Here is a 21,578-nt window from a genome sequence, read left to right as displayed (position 1 = left end):
CTACACAGCACCATTCTGTACACAGTAGCTGTGTTCGAATACCCATGCTAACATACTGTATACTACATACTTAATGTGTATATACCACATACTATTAGTTCATTTTAGTATACTGTAAATGAACAGTATCCTTTCAGTTGAGTGTACTAGCGCTTCGCCTGTCTACCGGAAGTTGATGATGTTGCTATGCAACTTCTTGCTAGCTTGTTAGCATAGCTAACAAATTACTAGCTAGACATCTTTCAACTTCATTAACAATGTCCATTGAGAACGCACAACGACTATCCACTTAGCTAAGCTAAGAATGACGTGAATAATCAAGTCAATAAACATTGGGTAGTTAGTTAGATAGCATATAGTTAATATACTGGCAAGTTTGATGTATTAGTAGCCAACTAACGTTAGGATGGTAGCTAGCTAACATACCGGCGGTACATACAAGCAACTGCTGTAATAATATGATATGCTATACGGTTCATAAGGCTAACAAATTGTCAGCTAACATAACATGTAACGTAACTTATTTGAAAAGGCATTACTTTATTACATTGCTCAACATTTTCTTAACATTTGTCATAATTAGTTAAAGCAATGATCTTGTATCCGCTCTCGTCGGACTTCGGCTGCTTGTTTTCCGCCATTTTCTTAAAATCTGAAAATGTTGTGAAGCCACGCCCATTTTCTGATAATTGCATTATAGGCCCCAAGAGCACGAAATATGTCAATAAGCATACTACATACTCAATTTACATCACAAATGGTATGGTTAGTGCGGTTAGTATGAGTATTCGAACACAGTATGTTCTACACAGCACCATGCTGTACACAGTATGTTCTACACAGCACCATGCTGTACACAGTGTGTTCTACACAGCACCATGCTGTACACAGTGTGCTTGGCCAAAAACCACATTTTCCAGACAACCTGCTGCTGTATTCTTAATCTGTGTGTCTGTGACTACAGTATATTAATGCAGAGCCTCTGTACACTGTGTACATCGTGTAACTATGAGACATGAGATGAATAAGGCACTAGAGGGACATGTACTGTTTGCAAATGACTGTAACACTCTCAATTCCAGTGCAGTTAGACAAACTTTCATGACTCATCTGAAACCCCCTCCTAACTTCTTTTTTAGAACAGGGACCTGGTCCTACTGCTTTTCAGTGACTAGGAACACAACTGTTCCGTAACAACAGATCTATTCATAGCTAATATACTGAGTCCCTCAGTCTTGATTTGGAATTTGGCTGTGAACAGTCTCTCAAACTATCTGTGGGATATGTCACACACACTATCTTCAAAGAAGATTACTCAGATGAAAAGGACAAGCCAAACATTTGGTCCTGACATTTCTTTCTATCCTGTTCCCACGTCAAATTAGAGATAGATTTTGTTCCTGTCTGAGTGTCTAAACAAACTGTAGGTTGAGATATATCAACCACAGAGTTATCATGGGAAACCATCACTTCACAACAACACTATGAAAGACAGTTATTATGGCATTGTCAAGTCATATTCGTAGAGATGGAGATAAACAAAGAATATGTAGTAAATCAGCCATTTCAAGATCCTGCAAATACACATTTTCACAGTAATGCTGATTTCTGAAGCGTTGGCCGTTGTCGTGGATTTAAAAGTCAGTCTCACTACTCCCCCTGGTGTGTGAATGCTGACATCCCTGGCAAGGCTTGTGGGCGATGCTAGAGAAGTGTGTGTGCCATTTGAGGTTGATTGACACACACACAGTCTGTTTTAAGCCAGCCATTATACAATCAGTTAAAAAGGGAAGTAGTGCTAGACAGTGAGAAAGACAGATTGTCTGTCTGGTTTTAATGAACACAACGAAAATGCTGTCTACACTTCATACCTTTATCACAGTCTCTCTGTTGGCATGTAAGTCCTGTCTGTCTCAATCTCTGTAAACCATGAACCTCAGTCAGTTAAAACTAATAAATCAAAAACTTAAGGAAATGTCTTCTGTTTGTCTGAGACTGGTGCACTATTGAGACCCCATTAACGTGTCTGCAATTGTGTTTTTGTTGCCTGCAGTGTGTGATGGTGTCATGGAGACGGTGGTTGGTGTTAAAGGTAGGACGGTATCTCTGACCTGCAGGTATGACGCTGCTACCCTGGGTCTGACAGCGGTGTGCTGGGGGAGAGGAGCACAGCCATCTCTCTTCGGCTGTGAGAACACAGTCATCGCTACTAATGGAGTAGAGGTGACCTACAGGAGGTCCTACAGACACAGGTTACCAGGGAATCTTCAGAGTGGAGAAGTCACTCTCATTATCTACAATGTCAGAGAGGGAGACTCTGGGTTCTACCACTGCCGCGTGGCACTAACAGGAGCGTTCAACGACTTGATGAACACCCTTCATTTAATCGTTCGACAAGGTGAGAATATGTAACTTATCGTGAATACAAAGGTTAGAGCTGGGAATTTGCCAGGGACCTCACAATGGTATCATGATATACTACATGGCCAAGAGTATGTGGATACCTGTTCGTCGAATATTTCATTCCAAAATGAGCATTGATATGGAGTTGGTCCCCCCTTTGCTGCTATAACAGCCTCCACTCTTCTTGGGAAGGCTTTCCACTAAATGCTGCAACATTGCTGCGGGGACTTGCTTCCATTCAGCCACAAGAGCATTAGTGAGGTCGGGCACTGATGTTGGGCGATTAGGTCTGGCTCTCAGTCGGCGTTCCAATTCATCCCAAAGGTGTTTGATGGGGTTGAGGTCAGAGCTCTGTGCAGGCCAGTTAAGTTCTTCCACATCGATCTCGATAAACCATTTCTGTATGGACCTCGCTTTGTGGACGGCATTGTCATGCTTAAACAGGAAAGGGCCTTCCCCAAACTGTTGCCACAAAGTTGGAAGCACAGAATCATCTAAAATGTAATTGTATACTGTAGCGTTAAGATGACCCTTCACTGGAACTAAGGGGCCTAGCCTGAACCATAAAAAACAGCCCCAGACCATTATTCCTCCTCCACCAAACTTTACAGTTGGCACTATGCATTGGGGCAGGTAGCGTTCTCCTGTCATCCGCCAAACCCAGATTTGTCCATCGGACTGCCAGATGGTGAAGCGTGATTCATCACTCCAGAGAACGTGTTTCCACTGCTCCAAAGTCCAATGGCAGCAAGCTTTACACCACTCCAGCTGACGCTTGGCATTGCGCATGGTGATCTTAGGCTTGTGTGCGGCTGCTCGGCCATGGAAACCCATTTCATGAAACTCCCGACGAACAGTTCTTGTGCTGATGTTGTTTCCAGTAGCAGTTTGGGACTCGATAGTGAGTGCTGCAACCGAGGACAGAATTTTTACGCGCTACGCGCTTCAGCAATTGCCGGTTCAGTTCTGGGAGATTGTGTGGTCTACCACTTCGCGGCTGAGCCGTTGTTGCTCCTAGACGCTTCCACTTCAAAATAACAGCACTTACAATTGACCAGGGCAACTCTAGCAGGGCAGAAATTTGACAAACTGACTTGTTGGAAAGGTGGCATCCTATGACGGTGCCACGTTGAAAGTCAATGAGCTCTTAATTACGGGCCATTCTACAGCCAATGTTTGTCTATGGAGATTGCATGTCTGTGTGCTCGATTTTATACACCTGTCAGCAACGAGTGTGGCTGAAGTAGCCGAATCCACTAATTTGAAGTGGTGTCCACATACTTCTGGCTATGTAGTGTACTTAGGTGCCGATACGATATGTATTCCGATTCTCTCGATTCTATATGTATTATGATTCGATGCTGTGATTTTATTGATTTTATGTTCCAAACATATTGCATTTGGAAAGTATTCAGACCCCTTTAATTTTTCCACATTTTGTTAAGTTACATCCTTATTCTAAAATGGATTAAATTGTTTTTTTCCTCATCAATCTACACATAATACCCCATAATGACAAAGCAAAAACAGGTTTTTAGAGGTTTTTGCTGATGAATTAAAAATAATATAAGTATTTACATAAGTATTCAGACCCTTTACTCAGTACTTTGTTGAAATACCTTTGGCAGTGCTTACAGCCTTGAGTCTTCTTGGATATGATGCTACAAGCTTGGCACACCTATATTTGGTCCTCTGTAGCTCAACTGGTAGAGCACGGCGCTTGTAACGCCAAGGTAGTGGGTTCGATCCCCGGGACCACCCATACACAAAAAATGTATGCACGCATGACTGTAAGTCGCTTTGGATAAAAGCGTCTGCTAAATGGCATATTATATTAATTATTATTATTTGGGGAGTTTCTCCCATTCTTCTCTGCAGATACTCTCAAGCGCTGTCAGGTTGGATGGGGAGTGTCGCTGCACAGCTATTTTCAGGTCTCTCTAGAGATGTTCGATCGGGTTCAAGTCCGGGCTCGGGCTGGGCCACTCAAGGACATTCAGAGACTTGTCCCAAAGCCACTCCTGCTTTGTCTTAGCCGTGTGCTTAGTGTCGTTGTTCTGTCAGAAGGTGAACATTCGCTCTAGTCTGAGGTCCTGAGCGATCTGGAGCAGGTTTTCATCAAGGATCTCTCTGTACTTTGCTCCATTCATCTTTCCCTCGATCCTGTCTGGTCTCCAAGTCTCTGCCGCTGAAAAACATCCCCACAGCATGATGCTGCCACCACCATGCTTCACCGTAGGGATGGTGCCAGGATTCCTCCAAACATGATGATTGGTATTTAGGCCAAAGGCTTCAATCTTGGTTTCATCAGACCAGAGAATCTTGTTTCTCATAGTCTGAGAGTCCTTTAGGTGCCTTTTGGCAAACTCCAAGCGGGCTGTCATGTGCCTTTTACTGAGGAGTGGCTTCCATCTGGCCACTCTACCATAAAGGCCTGATTTGTGGAGTGCTGCAGAGATGGTTGTCCTTCTGGAAGGTTCTCCCAACTCCACAGAGGAACTCTGGAGCTCTGTCAGAGTGACCATCGGGTTCATGGTCACCTCCCTGACCAAGGCCCTTCTCCCCCGATTGCTCAGTTTGGCCAGGCGGCCAGCTCAAAGAAGAGTCTTGGTGGTTCCAAACTTCTTCCATTTAAGAATGTTGGAGGCCACTGTGTTCTTGGGGACCTTCAATGCTGCAGAAATGTTTTGGTACCCTTCCCTAGATCTGTGCCTCGACACAATCTTGTCTCGGAGCTCTTCAGACAATTCCTTCGACCTCATGGCTTGGTTTTTGCTCTGACATGCACTGTCAACTGTGGGACCTGATATAGACAGGTGTGTGCCTTTCCAAATCATGTCCAATCAATTGAATTTACCACAGGTGGACTCCAATCAAGTTGTAGAAACATCTCAAGGATGATCAATGGAAACAGGATGCACCTGAGCTCAATTTCGAGTCTCATAGCAAAGGGGTCTGAAAAATAATGTTTTTTAGTTTAAATAAATGTGTAAAAATGTCTATAAACCTGTTTTCGCTTTGTCATTATAGAGTGTTGTGTGTAGATTGATGAGAAAAAACATGAATTTAATACATTTTAGAATAAGGCTGTAACGTAGCAAAATGTGGAAAAAGTGAAGGGGTCTGAATTCTTTCCGAATGCACTGTATGTCTGTTGCAGAGGGACAATAGAGAACTAGTTTTGATCAGTCATGGAAATAAAAGTGCTGAAAACAAATTGGCTCTCTTTTTAAAAAGAAGATACAGAACACGCTATGAAGGAAACATACTGGAGTTTTGGTGCAGGTACAGCCAACTAGCGCAAAAATAATATTGCAATATTGTCAAAATGATACGGTACGATATAACATCAGAAATAATATACCGGTATGTAGCTTGATCCATTTTCCTCCCCAAGTGTGCCTTCGGTTTCATTGACGCATAAATCATGAATTATTATTCGGTTGCAATAAGGGCCATCGCTACTACTACTATGCAAAATGTGCACTTTTTCCAGAAACAACAAGCCTATAAAAACCATAGATATAATTTTGAAACCGTCTGTAATGTCACCTTATTTAATGTGTTTTTAAAGAGAAATCGATGTTGTTTACTCCTGTAGCACCTGTCATCCCAACTGTCATCCCAACTGTCATCCCAACTGCACCAGCACACCTACTGCCCATCACAGACACACCTGGTTCCTCTGTTATACCAGAAAAGAGCAGACAAGGTATATTTTGTCTGTCACTGTCTTTAACGTAACCTTGTGTTTCTCCTTATAGTTTGAAGTTTCCTTCAATGTGTTAGGCTATATATTTGTAAATATAAAAAATATCCCATCAAATCTATGCTTTCATTTCTAGCACCTTTTCTCACAACCGCCCCAGCAGTGTTTCTGTTTTTAAACAGAAATCTATGTTGCTGTTTGTTTTTTTACTCCTGTACCACCTGTCATCCTAACTATTGTCCCAACTGCGCCAGCACAACCGCTGCCCATCACAGAAACATCTGGTGAGCCATTGGTATCGCCCATGATGATAGATCAGAAAAAGTAATTGATGCTACAGTTAGTCAAGGTTTGAGATGTCTGCATCTTTTTTCTTATTAGGTGAGCAAGGTCCTGATATCCTTCATGACTGCCATACAGGCCCCATAATAGGTATTGTCAAGAGAATTAAGGTACAGTACTACTGGATATGAAGTAAATTCTATCCAAAATGTCCCTAAGCTACATACAACCAGAATATTGTACTTAAAACATAAATGCCTTAAGATCTTTAATGGAGCAAAATGCAAATCTTATGCAAATACTTAAACATTTCTATTTCAACTTTGTCTTCAATCACTATGCCTGAAACAAAACTATGACTATAACCCACAGCAGAAAATGGCATCTCCTTCTCTGGAAAGCTACATAGGAAACACAGTCCGAGTGGGAGCAATCGTCTTCATCCCTGGTCTGATCTTAGCAGTTCTTCTTAGTGAGTGGTGGAGCAGTCACAACAATTCATTTTTGTTGTTGTCAATCATTGCATGAATATATTACTTTCTTATTCAATCAGGGCATTAGCTTAGTTAATGTGTTGCAACTGTCTGTTCTGAATCCTATTGTACCAATTCTTTGTTTAGGGGCTAATAATGGCAGAGATGAATTTAGCTGCTTAAACTGTTTGCCTCTCAGTGTGGATGTGAAAGAGGTGACTATTTCTGCTTAGTGTGCATTAAAAGCCCCCCCCCCCCCTGCCTAGGTCTGAGGCGGTCCAGAAATAGCAGAGCCAGAGGAGAACCTGCCAGTTCCCCCAGTGTCAGCAGCAGGAAACCTAGAGTGGAAATAACCCTCAGTCACCATGATGCAGATGCCTGGATCTATGATGCTTCTACAGACGTATAGAGTCATCAAAATATATGATCCTGTATACTATTTCACTCAATAATGTATTAGATGTTGAGAGAACTAAACACAATTTAGCGTAGGTATACTCAGTTCTTCGGTTTTTCAACAGGTTGTGTGCTACTAATGCTGCGTTTTTTGTCTTGCTCATTCAGAGGGTGAGTGGGCAAGACATAAAACTCAGTATTAGTAGCACACAACCTGTTGAAAAACTGAAGAACTGAGTACATAATCCATGTCTCAATTGTCTCAAGGCTTAAACATTCTTCTTTAACCTGTCTCCTCCCCTTCATCTACACTGATTGAAGTGGATTTATTTTATTTTTTTATACTCAGTGTATGTTATCTAGCTATGTTTTCTTGTGATGAGGTGTAAATGAAAAGATGAATAAATACCACTCAAGAGAAAGTTTGTTCCCTTGAGTCTTGATTCTACACTACATAACATTAAATGCAACCTTCCACAGAATTGACATGAGCCAATGGTTTTGGTTTCCAGAGTGGCACAGTGGTCTAAGGCACTGCATTGCAGTGCTAGCTGTGCCACTAGAGATCCTGGTTCGAATCCAGGCTCTGTCGTAGCCGGCCGAGACCCATGGGGCGGCGCACAATTGGCCCAGCGTCGTCCAGGGTAGGGGAGGGAATGGCCGGCAGGGATGTAGCTCAGTTGGTAGAGCATGGCGTTTGCAACGCCAGGATTGTGGGTTCGTTTCCCACGGGGGGTATGAAAAATAAAAAAATACTGTAAGTCGCTCTGGATAAGAGCGTCTGCTAAATGATGTAAATGTTTTAATTTCTTTTCAATTAAGAACTACGTGATCTTGCCAAAACCTGTGCAGTTCTATGTGTTACAGTGGGGAAAAAAAGTATTTAGTCAGTCACCAATTGTGCATGTTCTCCCACTTAAAAAGATGAGAGAGGACTGTAATTTTCATCATAGGTACACGTCAACTATGACAGACAAATTGAGAAAAAAATATCCATAAAATCACATTGTAGGATTTTTTATGAATTTATTTGCAAATTATGGTGGAAAATAAGTATTTGGTCACCTACAAACAAGCAAGATTTCTGGCTCTCACAGACCTGTAACTTCTTCTTTAAGAGGCTCCTCTGTCCTCCACTCGTTACCTGTATTAATGGGACCTGTTTGAACTTGTTATCAGTATAAAAGACACCTGTCCACAACCTCAAACAGTCACACTCCAAAATCCACTATGGCCAAGACCAAAGAGCTGTCAAAGGACACCAGAAACAAAATTGTAGACCTGCACCAGGCTGGGAAGACTGAATTGCAATAGGTAAGCAGCTTGGTTTGAAGAAATCAACTGTGGGAGCAATTATTAGGAAATGGAAGACATACAAAACCACTGATAATCTCCCTCGATCTGGGGCTCCACACAAGATCTCACCCCGTGGGGTCAAAATGATCACAAGAACGGTGAGCAAAAATCCCAGAACCACACGGGGGGACTTAGTGAATGACCTGCAGAGAGCTGGGACCAAAGTAACAAAGCCTACCATCAGTAACACACTACGCCGCCAGGGACTCAAATCCTGCAGTGCCAGACCTGTCCCCCTGCTTAAGCCAGTACATGTCCAGGCCCGTCTGAAGTTTGCTGGAGTGCATTTGGATGATCCAGAAGAGGATTGGGAGAATGTCATATGGTCAGATGAAACCAAAATAACACTCGTCGTGTTTGGAGGACAAAGAATGCTGAGTTGCATCCAAAGAACACCATACCTACTGTGAAGCATGGGGGTGGAAACATCATGTTTTGGGGCTGTTTTTCTGCAAAGGGACCAGGACGACTGATCCGTGTAAAGGAAAGAATGAATGGGGCCATGTATCGTGAGATTTTGAGTGAAAACCTCCTTCCATCAGCAAGGGCATTGAAGATGAAACGTGGCTGGGTCTTTCAGCATGACAATGATCCCAAACACACCGCCCGGGCAACGAAGGACTGGCTTCGTAAGAAGCATTTCAAGGTCCTGGAGTGGCCTAGCCAGTCTCCAGATCTCAACCCCATAGAAAATCTTTGGAGGGAGTTGAAAGTCTGTGTTGCCCAGCGACAGCCCCAAAACATCACTGCTCTAGAGGAGATCTGCATGGAGGAATGGGCCAAAATACCAGCAACAGTGTGAGAAAACCTTGTGAAGACTTACAGAAAACGTTTGACCTGTGTCATTGCCAACAACGGGTATATAACAAAGTATTGAGAAACTTTTGTTATTGACCAAATACTTATTTTCCACCATAACTTGCAAATAAATTCATAAAAAATCCTACAATGTGATTTTCTGGAGAAAAAAAATCTAATTTTGTCTGTCATAGTTGACGTGTACCTATGATGAAAATTACAGGCCTCTCTCATCTTTTTAAGTGGGAGAACTTGCACAATTGGTGGCTGACTAAATACTTTTTTCCCCCACTGTATATCATTTGGATGTGAAACCTACAAAAAAATAACCACAATGACCATCTCTGCCATTCTGAGTGCAACGGAAATATCTGAAAGCAGATGTCAAGGAGATTAAGTCATGTGCACAGGCGGTTCTACTTGAGTTTATTAAAGAGCTAACACATGAAAGAGAGAGAGTTCAGATGACTGTGTATATGTGCAGTAGGTATTTGAATGGCAAGGTTTGAAGTTATATAAACCCATCATGGAGACTCGCTGCGTTTTAGGCTGGTTTCTCCTCTGTCTACTTTCAGGTAAATAATGCACTTTTAGGCTGGTTATTTACTTGATAATAAGTTCATTCATAATTTACAATTTAAAGCATCTCTGCCCTCCTCTCCCTCGCTCTTTTCCAGCCAGTGAAATCATTGACCGAAAAGTCATCGGTATTGAGGGCCAGAATGTCACTCTGCCATGTAAATATAACCCCAAAACGCATGGTGTATCAGCCATATGCTGGGGGAGAGGAGCCATACCGAACTTTGGTTGTTACAAGGAAATCATCTCAACTGATGGCACTGAAGTGACAAAGAGATCTTTGGTTAGATATCAATTATTAGGTGAGCTGAAGACAGGGGATGTCTCTCTAACCATCTTCAATGTCACTGAAAAAGACTCTGGACAATATGGCTGTCGTGTGCATGTTTACGGATTGTGGAATGATGAGAAATATCATGTCAGCCTGACCATTGAGAAAGGTAAGGAATGCACAACATGCCAGGATATACAATAACTTGATGCTTTACAGATGATCATTGTCAGCCTAATGAGTGATATTATGATTTCCTAGCATCTATACTTTTCAAGCTGAGCAGTTAGTATTGTAATGCTGTCTGATTTCAGCCCCTGTCCTGACAACATCCCAGGCACCTGCTAATGTGACCATAACTCGACAGACCATGGACAACCACACACACGGTACGGAACACAGCATACAGAATAACATCAGTCCATAAAAATCATACTTTTATAGAGTTTAAATTGCAGCATTATTCTTACATCTGAAAATAAGACCTGTACGTTCTATAGAGTATTCAGACACACCCACGCCAACATACAGCAAATCAGAATCGGTAAGCATAGTTCCACACTGCAAATTTTGGCAAATAAGAAATCCCACTGTGTGATCTGGTACTATGTTGAGATGTCGTTTTAACTTAAATGAATCTGTGATGTTAACAGGAGCAGATGAGAGGCAATAATCTGCCTGTGATCCTGGTGTCCATTCTACTGGTTCTGACAGGCGTGGTGATTGTGTCTGTACTTGTTGTCTTGAGTAAGTACACACATCTCTACATTTGCCTGTATACTAAGTACTAACTCTCGTGAATATATCCCTAATGGTGTTGACAAAGTGTTACAAGAAGCAATAGTTTGCTATTTAAGTTTTTCTGAATACTTTAACACAGTCTTTGTTAATGTGGTTACAGGAAAGCAATGGAAAACAATTGCTACGGTAGTCCAAATGTAAGTATGCTGATCATGACTATACCTCTTCCAACTGACAGAGTAGATGAAATGCCACAATATGCCAATAGAATAACTGAGTCACATTACATTTTACATTTTACATTTACATTTTAGTCATTTAGCAGACGCTCTTATCCAGAGCGACTTACAGTTAGTGAGTGCATACATTTCATACTGGCCCCCCATGGGAAATGAACCCATAACCCTGGCGTTGCAAGCGCCATGCTTTACCAACTGAGCTACACGGGGCCACTCATGTGGTTTAGGCTACATTCCATTCAAATTACAGCATTTTGGAATTAACATAGCATGAAATTAATCTTCCACTACACCTTGGGATTACATTAGATTCAAATGACAGCATTTGGGATTGTATAAGAACAGTGAGTCACATATAGCCCTGGTTACAGAGTTAAGGTCAAGAGTTTCTCACTCACACCTCTTAGCCTCTTGAAAAGTAAGGACATACCAAGTGACATATCCTTGACAAAACTTCAGACAAATGCAATGTTTAAAGTATTCTCTCAAACCATGGTTGCTAAGAAATAGTCAAGCAACAGGAAGAGACTGAACTATAGACACGACAGGATGTGAAAAGGGGACGAGAATGTAATCCTATTTTAGCAAAACCATTATGGCAACTGATCTGAGGTAACACTCAAACTATGACTAATGAGACCCAAGACCACAACACACTGAGGAAGTGAAACAATAGGGCTTCTTCTGTACACTCATGTGAACATCTTGTGAGCCATTGGTACTCTTGTCTGTGTCGTTAAGAAATATGACTTGAGATGACCTAACTGGCCAATATGTCATTGCTTTTAGAATCTAATACACAATACACATACAGTATTCTCAATAGTCACAATGCAGAGCAGAATAATTATCTTAGATCAATAAAAACTTGATTTGCTATGTCAGCTTGTACACTAACCACTAGAGTGGAACTAAGCAACATAATCCAGTCAATAAAAGCACACATTTCTCCCTTAGCTTGCATGTCTCCCTTAGCTGTCATTTAATGTTCTTTCCTTTGTCAGACAACAGCACTCTGGCAGCTCAGTCCTGTACAGGAACTCAGAGTCCAGCTTGGGAGTGCATACTCGAGAGATGGAGGTAGAGAACGTCTATCAAATAGATGACAACGAGAGAGACGACTATGAGGAATGCCCTTGACAAAGCATGGACACATTACCACAGTCAGACTGTTAACACAGTCTAGTGCATAGCGCAGTAGCTCTGTGTTACGAAGCTAAGGCTGACTTATAGGCTAATGATTCAACCGGACAAGACAAGCTACTACAAAATCGGATGTTTTTTGGTGATAAATGAGTAAAACTTTACTTGATTTGTATTTTTGAAAGGTTTGTTTGAAGGGAAAGGCTCACTAATATGGCTATCTATGTGTATTCAGCACTAAGAGTGTAGTTTTGAAATAAGATGTATTATTTTGATGCAATAAAAAGTACAAAAAAATGCCATCAGCTTTAAAAGCAATGACTTTGCAGAAAGTGTGATATCGCATTTCCTTTAACCATGACATTTAGCTTCACCCATCTGCAACAGGACCCAGGCAATCAAAGGCAGCCAAGTGAAAGGTCAAAAATAACCACAGCATTCTTCGTAAATTGTCACCACCAAACTTTGTGGTATACTGTCTTGTTCAAACCCAACCTGTTGCAAGATATGAATAAAAACTCTAACTTGAAACTCAAACGTGTCTTATTATTGATAGGTTAGCAATGTTGTTCCACTTATACATTGTAATAAACTACTAAAAGCCCTACAACATCAATTTAAGGATTTTGGGCACTGGCCAGCCTTGCTTGTACTAGCCTCAGGCTAGGGGCTAGCTTTTAAAAAGTCCATCCCTGTGTACCGTGAGAGATGAGCCTCCTAACTCATCAATGCAGTTTGTTTACGCTGGAAAATGCAGATGGAAATCCCATCAACAATGGGAGGAGGTTGACAGAAGGTTCAAAGCGACTCTGGCTGTCCAGCCTGGAGATGTCACAGGCAGTGGCCCCGAGAACACAGTTTCCCATTCAGATGCCCTGTCTCTGAGCCACCCTGCCCGCGCCCAGCACAACGCAGTGTCGCGTGCACCCTCCACTCCTACACACTGGATATACAGAATGGCTGCTGGTTCTGGACCGTCTCTCCTGCTTTGGATCCTTGTCTTCCTAACAGTCTCAGGCAAGGACATTTAATCTAAAACACTACAAATAATTGGAGCTTAGGCTATTGTGTGATTGGGTACATTGGTGTAGTATCAATTGGATGCCCCCATAATTTGACTGAAACACCACAGAAAGGACAGCCTCACTCTTTGTGTTCTTTGTTTACCACTATATAGTGACAAGCTCTCCAATGGCTTTGTTCTAGACATGCAGGTTGGCAGCAATGGCCTTTGCTGTCTGTAGCTGCATTGACTAGGCCTAACTATTCAACTAGACATGGCAGTTTTTATACAATTAGGCTATGTGTTAAGATGTTACTTTGAGTATTTAGCATGGCTGTGTATTAGCTTTTTTTCCCACCTACATAGCCCTAACCTACATACTATTTCGAAGACTACCCTACTTTTAATTTAATTATAGCAACCGAATTGAGGGGCCTACCTAGCAAGCTACAAAATATAGCCTTTTGACCATAACTTCAGGAAATATTGAGAAAGTTTCGTAGTCAACCTCGGGATGTCAACATGTGTATGGAACTCGGGAACAAGGAAATAGCCTTGTCAAACCTGTGTTTCTTTACCCGTTCAACAGCCAGGTGTTCGGTGTTGGCGTTCAAGGTGATGGAAGGTGCTACTGCGACATTGTCCTGTCAATATTCAGTGGGCCGTTTGGGTTTGAGCCGTGTGTGTTGGGGCCGAGAATGTGGCACATTCTGGTGTAATAAAATCCTCGTGCAGACAGACGAACATGGGGTCATCTCCAAGGTGTCGGACAGATACAGAATGACAGGTGATGTCCTGGCAGGAGAAATGGACCTTGGAATTCTTGACGTCAAGCAGACAGACAACGGGCCATACTGTTGCAGAGTGGACATAGATGGAATTTTCAACGACAAAAAAGTTATCCAAAACTTGAGGGTCATGAAAGGTAATTTGTGCCAAAATATTATTTTATGTCACTATTCAAAATTCTTGGGCAAAAATGGGGATCGATGGACTTTCCAGCTTTCGTTTGCTTTGTACAGCAGACGTACATAGTGAACTCAGAACTTTAGGCCTATAATGCAATCGACTCTCCCAATATGTCTATTGTGAATTTGTTTTCTGTTTTCTTGCTACTCCAGTAACCATTATGCCAACAACCCCCACTGTAGGCCTACATGTCACAGAAGCTAACCCTGCCACAGGTGAGTATATTGTAAAGAAAAATGTGAACTAATGTGATCCAGGTGTGTGTGTGATGCATATTCCTTATCAGAGATTATATTAAAATGAATGTTATTTCTGCGTCGATAAAGTGCACATTCAGTGGAACCTATAGGCCTGGTTTTCCAGCCAGTTGAGTTGAAGGTCATGATGATGATGATGATGATTCATGTGTGGTTAATAGAAATCCTAACGAGATGGGGAAGAGGAAAGAGAAGAGTAATTGAAAGATGGTGGAGATCGGGAAAATGGCGGAAGAGGATGTTCTGTTTGAATCAGATGGCGTGTGGTGTAGAGATGAGAGTGAGAAGAACTGGATTGCAGTGGAGAATGTCAAAGGAAATAAGAGAAGTAAAGTGATAGTGGGAACTAGTAAATCCAAACCTAGTTCTGAGTCTTTTTTGGTTGGAATAAGGGTTTTGGACCGATGTTGTTCCCTGGGAGATCTGTTTGAAGTCTCTTTTTTGTGGATGCGTTGGATGAGGTGGCATCGATGAGAATAACAAGAAGTGGGCTTATTTTTATTTTTTTGTGTTTCTATGGAACAGAAGGCGTGTGCTCTGCGCCTCAAGGAGATGTCGGATTGGAATGTGTCGCGTGTGGATCTTTGAAGCAGGGCGCCTATCAAGGGTGTTATCTCTGGGGTGGCGCTAGAAGTAAATGCAAAGGATATACAGTACCAGTCAAAAGTTTTGACACACCTACTCATTCAAGGATTTTTCTTTATTTTTTACTATTTTCTACATTGTGCAATAATAGTGAAGACATCAAAACTATGAAATAACACATATGGAATCATGTAGTAAACAAAAAAGTGTTAAACAAATAAATATATTTTAGATTTTAGATTCTTCAAAGTAGCCACCCTTTGCCTTGATGACAGCTTTGCACACTCTTGGCATTTTCTCAACCAGCTTCACCTGGAATGCTTTTCCAACAGTCTTGAAGGTGTTTTCACATATGCTCAGCACATGTTGGCTGCTTTTCCTTCACTCTGCGGTCCAACTCATCCCAAACCATCTCAATTGGGTTGAGGTCGGGTGATTGTGGAGGCCAGGTCATCTGATGCAGCACTCCATCTCTCTCCTTCTTGGTCAAATAGCCCTTACACAGCCTGGAGGTGTGTTGGGTCATTATCCTGTTGAAAAACAAATGATAGTCCCACTAAGCCCAAAACAGATGGGATGGCTTATCGCTGCAGAATGATGTGGTAGCCATGCTGGTTAAGTGTGCCTTGAATTCTAAATAAATCACAGACAGTGTCACCAGCAAAGCACCCCCACACCATCACACCTCCACCTCCATGCTTCAAGGTGGGAACCACACATGCGTAGATCATCCGCTCACCTACTCACAAAGTCTCACAAAGTCACGGCGGTTGGAACCAAAAATCTCAAATTTGGACTCATCAGACCAAAGGACAGATTTCCACCGGTCTAATGTCTATTGCTCGTGTTTCTTGGCCCAAGCAAGTCTCTTCTTCTTATTGGTGTACTTTGGTAGTGGTTTCTTCGCAGTGCAAATAGTCCGGGTAGCAATGATTATTATTATTATTATTATTATTAGCTGTTCAGGAGTCTTATGGCCTGGGGGTAGAGGCTGTTGAGAAGCCTTTTGGACCTAGACTTGGCACTCCGGTACCGCTTGCCGTGCGTTAGCAGAGAGAACAGTCTATGACTAGGGTGGCTGGAGTCTTTGACAATTTTGAGGGCCTTCCTCTGTCACCACCTGGTATAGAGGTCCTGGATGGCAGGAAGCTTGGCCCCAGTGATGTACTGGGCCTTACTCACTACCATCTGTAGTGCCTTGCGGTCGGAGGCTGAGCAGTTGCCCTACCAGGCGGTGATGCAACCAGTCAGGATGCTCTCGATGGTGGAGCTGTATAACTTTTTGAGGATCTGAGGACCCATGCCAAATCTTTTCAGTCTCCTGAGGGGGAATAGGCTTTGTCGTGCCCTCTTTACGACTGTCTTGGTGTGTTTGGACCATGATAGTTCGTTGGTGATGTGCACACCAAGGAACTTGAAGCTTTCAACCTGTTCCACTACAGCCCCGTCGATGAGAATGGGGGCGTGCTCAGTCCTCTTTTTTTTCCTGTAGTCCACAATCATCTCCTTTGTCTTGATCACGTTGAGGGAGAGGTTGTTATCCTGGCACCACACGGCCAGGTCTCGGACCTCCTCCCTATAGGCTGTCTCATCGTTGTCGGTGATCAGGCCTACCACTGTTGTGTCGTCAGCAAACTTAATGATGGTGTTGGAGTCGCGCCTGGCCATGCAGTCATGGAGTACAGGAGGGGACTGAGCACGCACCCCTGAGGGGCCCCCGTGTTGAGGATCAGCGTGGCAGATGTGTTGTTACCTACCCTTACCACCTGGGGGCGGCCCGTCAGGAAGTCCAGGATCCAGTTGCAGAGGGAGGTGTTTAGTCCCAGGATCCTTAGCTTAGTGATGAGCTTTGAGGGCACTATGGTGTTGAACGCTGAGCTGTAGTCAATGAATAGCATTCTCACATAGGTGTTCCTCTTGTCCAGGTGGGAAAGGGCAGTGTGGAGTGCAATAGAGATTGCATCATCCATGGATCTGTTGGGGCGGTATGCAAATTGGAGTGGGTCTAGGGTTTCTGGGATAATGGTGTTCATGTGAGCCATGACCAGCCTTTCAAAGCACTTGATGGCTACAGACGTGAGTGCTATGGGTCGGTAGTCATTTAGGCAGGTTATCTTAGTGTCCTTGGGCACAGGGACTATGGTGGTCTGCTTGAAACATGTTGGTATTACAGACTCAGTCAGGGACATGTTGAAAATGTCAGTGAAGACACTTGCCAGTTGGTCAGCACATGCTCAGAGTACACGTCCTGGTAATCCGTCTGGCCCTGCGGCCTTGTGAATGTTGACCTGCTTAAAAGTCTTACTCACATTGGCTACGGAGAGCGTGATCACATAGTCATCCTTGACAGCTGGTGCTCTCATGCATGCTTCAGTGTTGCTTGCCTCGAAGCCAGCATAGAAGTGATTTAGCTCGTCTGGTAAGCTTGTGTCACTGGGAAGCTCGCAGCTGTGCTTCCTTTTGTAGTCTGTAATAGTTTAAAGCCCTGCCACATCAGACGAGTGTCAGAGCCAGTGTAGTACGATTCAATCTTAGTCTGGTATTGACTCTTTGCCTGTTTGATGGTTCGTCAGAGGGCATAGCGGGATTTCTTATGAGCGTCCGGGTTAGAGTCCCACTCCTTGAAAGCGGCAGATCTACCCTTTAGCTCAGTGCGGATGTTGCCTTCTGGTTGGGGTATGTACGTACGGTCACTGTGGGGACGACGTCATCGATGCACTTATTGATGAAGCCAGTGACTGATGTGGTGTACTCCTCAATGCTATCTGAAGAATCCCGGAACATATTCTAGTCTGTGCTAGCAAAATAGTCGTGTAGCTTAGCATCTGCATCATCTGACCACTTTTTTATTAACCGAGTCACTGGTGCTTCCTGCTTTAGTTTTTGCTTATAAGCAGGAATCAGGAGGATAGAGTTATGGTCAGATTTGCCAAATGGAGGGCGAGGGAGAGCTTTGTAGGCATCTCTGTGTGTGGAGTAAAGGTGGTCTACAGTTTATTTTCCTCTGGTTGCACATTTAACATGCTGGTAGAAATTAGGTAGAACGGATTTAAGTTTCCCTGCATTAAAGTCCCTGGCCACTAGGAGCGCTGCCTCTGGATGAGCGTTTTCCTGTTTACTTATGGCCGTATACAGCTCATTGAGTGCAATCTTAATGCCAGCATCGGTTTGTGGTGGTAGATAGACAGCTACAAAAAATATAGATGAAAACTCTCTTGGTAAATAGTGTGGTCTACAGCTTATCATGAGATACTCTACCTCAGGCGAGCAAAACTTTGAGACTTCCTTAATATTAGATTTTGTGCACCAGCTGTTGTTTACAAATATACACAGACCGCCACCCCTTGTCTTAACGGAGTCAGCCAATCTATCCTGCCGATGTAACGTATATCCCATCAGCTGTATGTTGTCCATGTCGTCGTTCAGCCACGTCTCAGTGAAACATAAGATATTACAGTTTTAATGTCCCGTTGGTAGGATAACCGTAATCTTAGGTCCTCCAATTTGTTCTCAAGTGATTGAACATTGGCAATAAGATTGATGGAAGAGGCAGTTTACTCGCTCGCCGTCGGATCCTTACAAGGCACCCTGACCTACGTCCACGATATCTCCGTCTCTTTCTCATGCGAATGACAGGGATTTGGGCCTTGTCGGGTGTCTGTAGGATATCCTTCGCGTCCGGCTCGTTGAAGAAAAAATCTTCGTCCAATACGAGGTGAGTAATCGCTGTCCTGATATCCAGAAGCTCTTTTTGGTCATAAGAGACGGTGGCAGAAAATGTGTGTACAGAATAAATTACAAATAACGCGAAAAAACACACATAATAGTACAATTGGTTAGAGGGCTGTAAAACGGCAGCCATCTTCTCCGGCGCCACTTCCACATGGTGGATGGAGTGAGGAAGCCCACATAGTTTTTTGATGAAGAGTCTCTCCCTTCTCACGTGTATTTGGGTTATATGAGATTCTCTGTGAGAGCCTTCGTGCCCAAACCCATGAAGTGTGATAAATGCAAATTATTTGGTCATGTGTCAAGTGTATGTAGACGGGAGGAGTATCGTATGCCAGCTGAGCCTAAATGCTGCAACTGTGGTGGTGAACATGCACCCCCCGAATTCCTGAAGTGTGTCTTGTTGGGGGGAAGGAGACAGAGGTGGCAAGAATAAGGGCTGTCCAGAATGTCTCCTATCCGGAGGTGGTGAGAAGTGTGGAAGGATGGAGTGATGTTGAAGAAGTAATGGTAGTAGGAGTAGAGACACAAGATGATATTCCTTGTCAACAGTGGGATTCTGGCGTGTTGCATGTTAAGAAGGTTGACTTTGTAGCATTTATTACTTTGGTTATCAACTGCACAGTGGAAATGGGAGAGGATATTGGAGAAAAATAGGGATCATTGTGAGTCCGGCTGAGCGTTTTTTGGGACTCAGAAACTTTTCTGGAGAGGCATTACAAGGAATCCTATCGATGAATGTTCCACCCTCACAGGCACCTGAGCATTGTAGGTGTAGTCTGCCATAAAACTTTAAAGAAGAAGAAGAGATAGGGAAGAAAACTGCCTACTTAAACCTTTACCCCTCATTCACATAAATGATTAAACTCCTTGCCTCCCACAGTTCCAGGATGTGCTTACTAATCAAATGGAGTGAAGTGTGCAAACAACAGTCCAACCATTATGCCTTACAAACCTTCACTTTAAAAATGACTATGAGGAGACCCTTCTCTGAGAATAGTTTCAGACTAATATTCTAACTCCTTTTCTAGGTCTGATTGATCACTGAAAGAGCCTCATCTCAAACATAACCTTGATGAAACAGGGTGTGCTGTTTTGCTGTGCAGTATTTTCTCGAATCACATTATGTTGCTCAGTGCAGTGCAGCTCTCAAGCAATTTCATAGGAAACCACAAACAGGTTCAGAAATTACAGCTTTTATTTTAAGAGCATCAAGCAGCAGTGGTCGATGATGTCTCAGGGGTGATAAAACGGCATGATTTCCTGCCAAGTGATGGGGAAGAGATGACTTGCTTGTGCCATCACCATCTCCATTGTGACGTTTCTCTCTTTGTAGAACACTGGAAAGCTGTTGAATCATCACACATAGCCATTCCAAGACAGAACACCAGTGTTCTGCATTCTGTAACACTGGTGAGTAAACTGTATACCATAAACTAACACCACCGGCACATAACCAAACTTCACTCACCCTTTACTCAGATTTATGGAAGACTATGAGAGACTAAAGAAGCCCCCGAGAGTTTAACCCACTCGCTTCTCTCTGTGCTCTGTAAACAGGTGGAGGACCCTCTCCCCAGCCTCTCTCTCCAGATCAACGCTCCAGTGCTCTCTCTCTCCCTCAGTCTACTCCTACTCATAGTGGGGTCATTGGTCATACTGGGGTTCAAACGTATGTACCACAAACTCACATCCTCTGTAGAAAGGCCTAGTGTGCCAATGATCACTTATTCAGACATATTGCTGTGATGTGAAATGTTTGCACATGGAAAAATGTATTACCACTAACTAAGTAAGAGTAAGCATTTCATTGAACTGTGTACAGTATGCTGTATGTATCCTCCTGTGCACATGACTAATAAACTTTGATTTGACTTAAGTTGATTTGAACTATTTATTTTCTTCTCAGGGGGGATTCACAGAAGAGCTCTAAAGACAGGCTGGTAAGCAAACACATGATAAGCATGACAGACATGTAAACATATTGAACACAAAACATAAATAATAATTGTCTTGGTAAATGTTTATGTTTTGTGTTCAATATGTTTACATGTCTGTCATACTTATGTGTACAAGAATGTACTGTACTAGGTTACAATTAGACCTATCTATGATCAGCATATGATGATGTTGTGCTGCTTCCCTAGTTTGCCAGCCAAGGAGCTGCCCCACATCATTTACATTTACGTCATTTAGTAGACACTCTTATCCAGAGCAACTTACAGTTAGTGAATACATATATATATTTTTGTAATATTTTTTTTTTTTTTTCATACTGGTCCCCCGTGGGAATCAAACCCACAACCCTGGCGTTGCAAACGCCATGCTCTATCAACTGAGCTACATCCCTGCCGGCCATTCCCTCCCCTACCCTGGGCCAATTGTGCGCCGCCCATGAGTCTCCCGGTCGCGGCCGGCTGCGACAGAGCCTGGATTCGAACCAGGATCTCTAGCGGCACAGCTAGCACTGCGATGCAGTGCCTTAGACCACTGCGCCACTCAGGAGACACATCATCTGTGAGATTCGCATGAGGAGACCTGTGGAGGAGAACGTCTATGCTCCTGACTAGGGTGGAGGGACCTATTTCCAATATAGTGCTAAATACAGTATATAGGACATACGGTACCTTTTGGGACACAATCAC

At 43.0% G+C, this 21,578-nt stretch overlaps 3 protein-coding genes across 3 annotated transcripts; all 3 read left to right on the top strand.

Moving 5' to 3' along the window:
- Positions 1 to 1,846: 1,846 nt before the first annotated feature.
- Positions 1,847 to 6,172, top strand: LOC311136391 (hepatitis A virus cellular receptor 1 homolog; the record flags this gene model as incomplete). The annotated part of the gene is made up of 4 exons (XM_084170488.1): positions 1,847 to 1,897; positions 2,054 to 2,398; positions 6,005 to 6,115; positions 6,168 to 6,172. Exons 1-4 carry the CDS (start codon positions 1,852 to 1,854, stop codon positions 6,170 to 6,172), a joined length of 507 nt encoding a protein of 168 aa, XP_084026614.1. The 5' UTR covers positions 1,847 to 1,851.
- Positions 6,173 to 9,859: 3,687 nt separating this feature from the next.
- On the top strand, positions 9,860 to 12,924 carry LOC311135595 (hepatitis A virus cellular receptor 1 homolog). Its single transcript, XM_084169605.1, has 7 exons — positions 9,860 to 9,992; positions 10,095 to 10,436; positions 10,582 to 10,656; positions 10,768 to 10,811; positions 10,921 to 11,014; positions 11,169 to 11,205; positions 12,252 to 12,924. The coding sequence occupies exons 1-7, from the start codon at positions 9,944 to 9,946 to the stop codon at positions 12,385 to 12,387; spliced, it is 777 nt and encodes a 258-aa protein (XP_084025731.1). The 5' UTR covers positions 9,860 to 9,943; the 3' UTR covers positions 12,388 to 12,924.
- A 422-nt stretch (positions 12,925 to 13,346) lies between these two features.
- On the top strand, positions 13,347 to 20,682 carry LOC311136440 (hepatitis A virus cellular receptor 1 homolog; the record flags this gene model as incomplete). Its single annotated transcript, XM_084170567.1, has 5 exons — positions 13,347 to 13,407; positions 13,983 to 14,318; positions 14,515 to 14,577; positions 20,270 to 20,346; positions 20,494 to 20,682. The coding sequence occupies 5 exons, from the start codon at positions 13,347 to 13,349 to the stop codon at positions 20,680 to 20,682; spliced, it is 726 nt and encodes a 241-aa protein (XP_084026693.1).
- Positions 20,683 to 21,578: the final 896 nt, after the last annotated feature.

This window comes from Coregonus lavaretus, assembly GCF_964263955.1.
Source record: "Coregonus lavaretus genome assembly, chromosome: 10".
Taxonomy (NCBI): Eukaryota; Metazoa; Chordata; class Actinopteri; order Salmoniformes; family Salmonidae; genus Coregonus; species Coregonus lavaretus.
Note: the sequence above shows the minus strand (reverse complement) of the source record. Positions and strands in the feature narration are given on the sequence as shown.

Excerpts from the sequence above, each read along its gene's own strand:
- LOC311135595 (XM_084169605.1), top strand. The coding sequence starts at position 9,944 with ATGGAGACTCGCTGCGTTTTAGGCTGGTTTCTCCTCTGTCTACTTTCA. Across the intron at positions 10,657-10,767 it reads CATGGACAACCACACACACG|AGTATTCAGACACACCCACG; the intron begins GTACGGAACACA and ends TACGTTCTATAG. Across the intron at positions 10,812-10,920 it reads CATACAGCAAATCAGAATCG|GAGCAGATGAGAGGCAATAA; the intron begins GTAAGCATAGTT and ends TGATGTTAACAG.